Source organism: Oreochromis niloticus, linkage group LG4 (genome assembly GCF_001858045.2).
Source record: "Oreochromis niloticus isolate F11D_XX linkage group LG4, O_niloticus_UMD_NMBU, whole genome shotgun sequence".
Lineage (NCBI taxonomy): Eukaryota > Metazoa > Chordata > Actinopteri > Cichliformes > Cichlidae > Oreochromis > Oreochromis niloticus.
In genome coordinates, this window is record NC_031969.2 from 17,910,879 (window position 1) to 17,915,550 (window position 4,672).

At 42.4% G+C, this 4,672-nt stretch overlaps 1 protein-coding gene across 1 annotated transcript; it reads right to left on the reverse strand.

Moving 5' to 3' along the window:
• Positions 1-2,498: 2,498 nt before the first annotated feature.
• On the reverse strand, positions 2,499-4,382 carry LOC109201951 (uncharacterized). Its single transcript, XM_019358024.2, has 3 exons — positions 4,121-4,382; positions 3,694-3,976; positions 2,499-3,566 (listed from the first exon to the last, which is right to left on the reverse strand). Exons 1-3 carry the CDS (start codon positions 4,210-4,212, stop codon positions 2,895-2,897), a joined length of 1,047 nt encoding a protein of 348 aa, XP_019213569.1. The 5' UTR covers positions 4,213-4,382; the 3' UTR covers positions 2,499-2,894.
• Between the last annotated feature and the right edge of the window lie 290 nt (positions 4,383-4,672).

Here is a 4,672-nt window from a genome sequence, read left to right on the forward strand (position 1 = left end):
AGGTAAGCTGTGTGTGTGGAGTACAGTGGAGGGAGCAGGAAGAGTGAGAAGTAGAGGAGGCCGAGGAAGAGGACGTGGAGGTGAAGAAGCAGGACGAAGAGGACAACAAGGACAAGGAGGAGCAAGAGGAGGACAAGGAGGGGGGAGAGAAAGGGTAAGAAGAGTAAGAAATAGAATTGCTGATGACATCAGAGCTACAATAGTGGACCATCTAATCAAACCTTGGCGTGACCCTGAGGGAAGCTGGCCAACGGGTTCAGCCTAACTTGAGCCGCTACACTGTAGCAAGCATCATAAGGACATTTTGAAATGAGAATCGGTTAGTACAGTAACTTTGCACTAAGATTTGTAGCACTGCCATGCTAATGAGAAACACAACAATACCATAGATGTAAAATTCCAGAAGATATTTTCCCCTGTGCCTTGGACTAGAGCAGCGCTCCCCAACCCCCGGGCCTCGGACCGGTACCGGCCCGTGAGTCGTTTGGTACCGGGCCGCGAGAGTTGAGGCTCAGGTGTGAAATGTATGGTTTTCAGGGTTTTTATCGGTTTTCAGCGTTATTTTGTTATCGTTTTTATCGTTAACTCGCTTTTCCTGGGTCTTTTCACGTGTGTTATGAATAAATCTTCTTTTTTTTAGTACCGGTACTAGTTTTATTTTGTTGTGTTTATCCACGACACCTTAAAGGCCGGTCCGTGAAAATATTGTTTGGCATAAACCGGTCCGTGGCACAAAAAAGGTTGGGGACCGCTGGACTAGAGGACATTTCATGTGATGTAGACGAAATTTTGTGGCCAGATCCACAGAGATGACTCAATGTAGACTGATTTCTTTTTTTTCCTCAGTGAAATTACTATTTCGTTTTGACTTGGAAATAAACACTTGTGTTTGTTTTGATGTGTGTGAATAAACACCAGTACTTGAAGTTTGGATCCCTCTATGCTTACGGATCTATGACAAAAGTATGAGCTCAAACTGACATAGCCTACCTTGTGCACAGAGAAAGCAAAAGCCAGATGTGTTTTTCATTCATACCGTCAGTGTGTAGTTGGTGCATTGTGTGCTTATTAATTTGATGGCTTGTGTTTACTGTCTGATACAAAAATACCATTTTTACAAAGGTGTGGTGAGTTAAGCAAAGGTTATTCGCTTTTACAAGAAAACTACAATGTTTTGCTGATTGGGTGAAGAGTTTTCTTATTTGTGTGTAGAGCTTTGCAAAAATAGCCAATAGTTACAAAAAATGTGCTCAAGCCATCAGAAAAAACTGTAATAAGGTAATGGCACACAGATGTGGCAACCAAGCTGCTGCACCACCTGAACACACCTCCCAAAAACCCAATCATGCAAATACTTAAAAGCAAGAGAGAGAGCCAGAGATCCAGAGCAAGGCACAGAGAGAGAGAGAGAGGTTACAAGATTCTGGGAACCGTAGAATGCAATAATAATAATTTACCCTGTTAAAGCCTGAACCACAAAATTCTTTTTAAAAGGAGTTTTTTTTTTTACCTTCTTACAAACACACACACACACACACACACACCTTATACCTTATTGACTAAAAATTTAAATGTTGTATGAACTTGTTGTATATTACCTAAAACTCACACCTAAAAATCACAAAACCTTAAGGCGTTAAGGCAAACAATACAATATAATTCTATCAAGGTTGAAAATCAATATTTGATGTGACCACCTTTTTTCTTCAACACAGCCTGAACTCTCCCGGGCAAACTCTGTTGAAATTTCTTCAGGAATATTTCTCCAGGCTACTTGAAGGACACTCAAAGCTCTTCCTTGGATGTTGTTTGCCTTTTGTTCCGTTCTCTGTCGAGATGATCCCTTAAATAATGTTGAGTCCAGGCACTGGAGAGGCCTTTTCATGACTGATACAGTTCCATTGTGTGTTTTCTATCTAGGGATGTTTTTACTGTATTAACAATCAGTTTGGAATCATTGTGATGCGGTTAAATGAAACTGGTGCATACCTGGCTCTATAGCATGGTAGATTAAAATCTGGCTGTACTTTTCTGCATTGATATTTCCATATATTTTGACAAGATCTCTGACACAACTGGCTGAAATGAAGTTCTAAACAATGACTAACTCCAAAATGCAAGTAACAAAATGCAGAAACATACCATTTAAAATCAGTTCTTTGCTAAGCTGTCTGTTATGTTCAGTGTTGTGAGAGGGTCTCAAGACATACCGTATGCATTGTACTGTATTTACTAAGGTAGTTTCTTTCTTTCTAAAAAGTAACACTCTTGCAAATTAAAATTCACTTTCCACAAACATTACAGTTTTTTCTGATGGCTTAAGCACATTTTTTGTAACTATTGGCTATTTTTGCAAAGCTCTACACACAAATAAGAAAACTCTTCACCCAATCAGCAAAACATTGTAGTTTTCTTGTAAAAGCAAATAAACCTTGCTTAACTCTCCACACCTTTGTAAAAATGGTATTTTCGTATCCAACAGTTAACACAAGCCATCATATTACAGTTTTTCTCGATTGCTAAAACACATTTCTTGAAACTACGCCTCATATCCGCACAACAGTAAACACAAATCCATAACATCTCACTCAATTCCCCAAACATCCTATTTCCAGGTCAAAATGAAGCTCTACACCCAAAACTATTCACTCCTGCTGAAAAACCGAACTTTGCCCTCAGACATCAAACACAAGCCCTCAAAAACACACACACTACAACAGAGTTTTGCACACTGGTACAATTAATTCAAAACAATAGTTCCAAAACAATTAGGTTGCTTATGGTTCTCCCCTTCAAAACCCTTGTCACATGATAAACACAAAAGACGCAACCAATGTATGTACAGTGGCACATTGTCATTCATGTACTATACAGTACAACACACACCAGAAACATTATCCCACCACAGCATCTTGTCTTTGGTCTGGGTCAGGCCAGAGAATCTCATCCACATCACAGGCTATATTGGCCCCAGCCAGGCAGCGGGGGTAAAATCCTCTTGCATGCCTGATCCACCCCTGGCATGCATCTACTGATATGTCTAGGCAGGCCTCTTCCATGGCCTGAAGGAGGTGAACACGGACATAAGGTTCTCGGTCATACACTTTCCACCGCCATGCCGAAAATAACTCCTCTATCGGGTTTAGAAAGGGGGAGTATGCAGGCAGAAAGATATTAGAAAACCTTGGGTTATTGGTAAACCAGTCACGAACCAGAGCAGCGCGATGGAAGCTGACGTTATCCCACACAACAACGTAGTGAGGCTGCTCTGGCTGTGCTGGTTCCCTGTAGTCCAGCTGGAACATATGTTGTCTTAAACCATCAAGAAAAGCAAGGAGAAGCATAGTGTTATAGGGTCCTAGTACGGCATGGCGGTGGAGTACCCCTCGTTGGCTGATGGCTGCGCACATAGTGACATTCCCCCCACGCTGACCAGGGACATTTACAATAGCCCGATGGCCAATTATGTTCCTCCCCCTTTTCCTTCTTTTGGTCAGGTTAAAACCTGCCTCATCCACAAAGATCATTTCATGGGGAACAGGCCGTCCTTCAATCTCAAAGATTCTCTGCAAAACACATAACACAGTAGAGTCAATCGGTACCCTGAACCAAAGTTCAAGAGTGCTGAAATGGCAGCATAAACTGCCATGCTGTGATGGTACACAATACCTTATACAGTATCAAAACTCATACCTGAACATATTCCACACGTTGGTTTTTCACTCTGTCAGAGTTTCGTTCGAAAGGGACTCGGTATGCCTGTTTCATCCGGAATTGATTCTTTCGGAGGATGCGGTCAATTGTGGAGAGGCTGATGGCATTTATGCCTCGAAAAAGATGATCATCCTCAATCACTCTCCTTTGAATCTCTTGCAGGCGGATTACATTATTTGCAATTACCATGTTTACAAGTTCCCTCTCTTGCTCCTCCGACAAAAGCCTTAACCTGCCTCCACCAGGTGGTCGTCTCTGTGTCCTACAAAAATAGAAGCACTCATTACTGTAACTGTCACACATTCATTTTACAGGAAAATAATGGAAACATACTGAAACTCAAGACACATAAATTCAGTAACTTAAACGTTACTGTACAAAGCAGTCTTACTGCAAGTACACCTACCTGTTTTCCTCCCTGAAGGTTCTGATGATGGAGGCAACAGTGAAGCGACTCAAATTTGGTTGTACTCGTTGCCCAGCCTCCCTCATAGTCATCCCATGGACAAGGACATGGTCAACTAAAGTGGCTCGAATTTCATCCGAGACTGACTGTCTTCGTGCCCTTGCTCTTCCCCTTCCTTGTCGCCGTCGTTCTCCACCTCCACCTCCTTCACCACCTCCTCCTCCTCTTCCACCACGTCCTCCTCTTTCACCATGTCCTCTTTCTCCACCATGTCCTCCTCCTTCACCACGTCCTCTTTCTCCACCACGTCCTCCTCTTTCACCACGTCCTCTTTCTCCACCACGTCCTCCTCTTTCACCACGTCCTCTTTCTCCACCACGTCCTCTTCCTTTTCATCTCTTTGGATCCATTGTTTCAAACCTGAATGAGCTGACTTTGGCCCTTTTATCTATCCATCGCAGGTTCTGATTGGTGTGTGCTAAATTTTGACTCCTAGTGTTTCCACCTGGTTAATTGTGTGCTAATTGGGCTCAAGCTATGCTGACTTAAGTT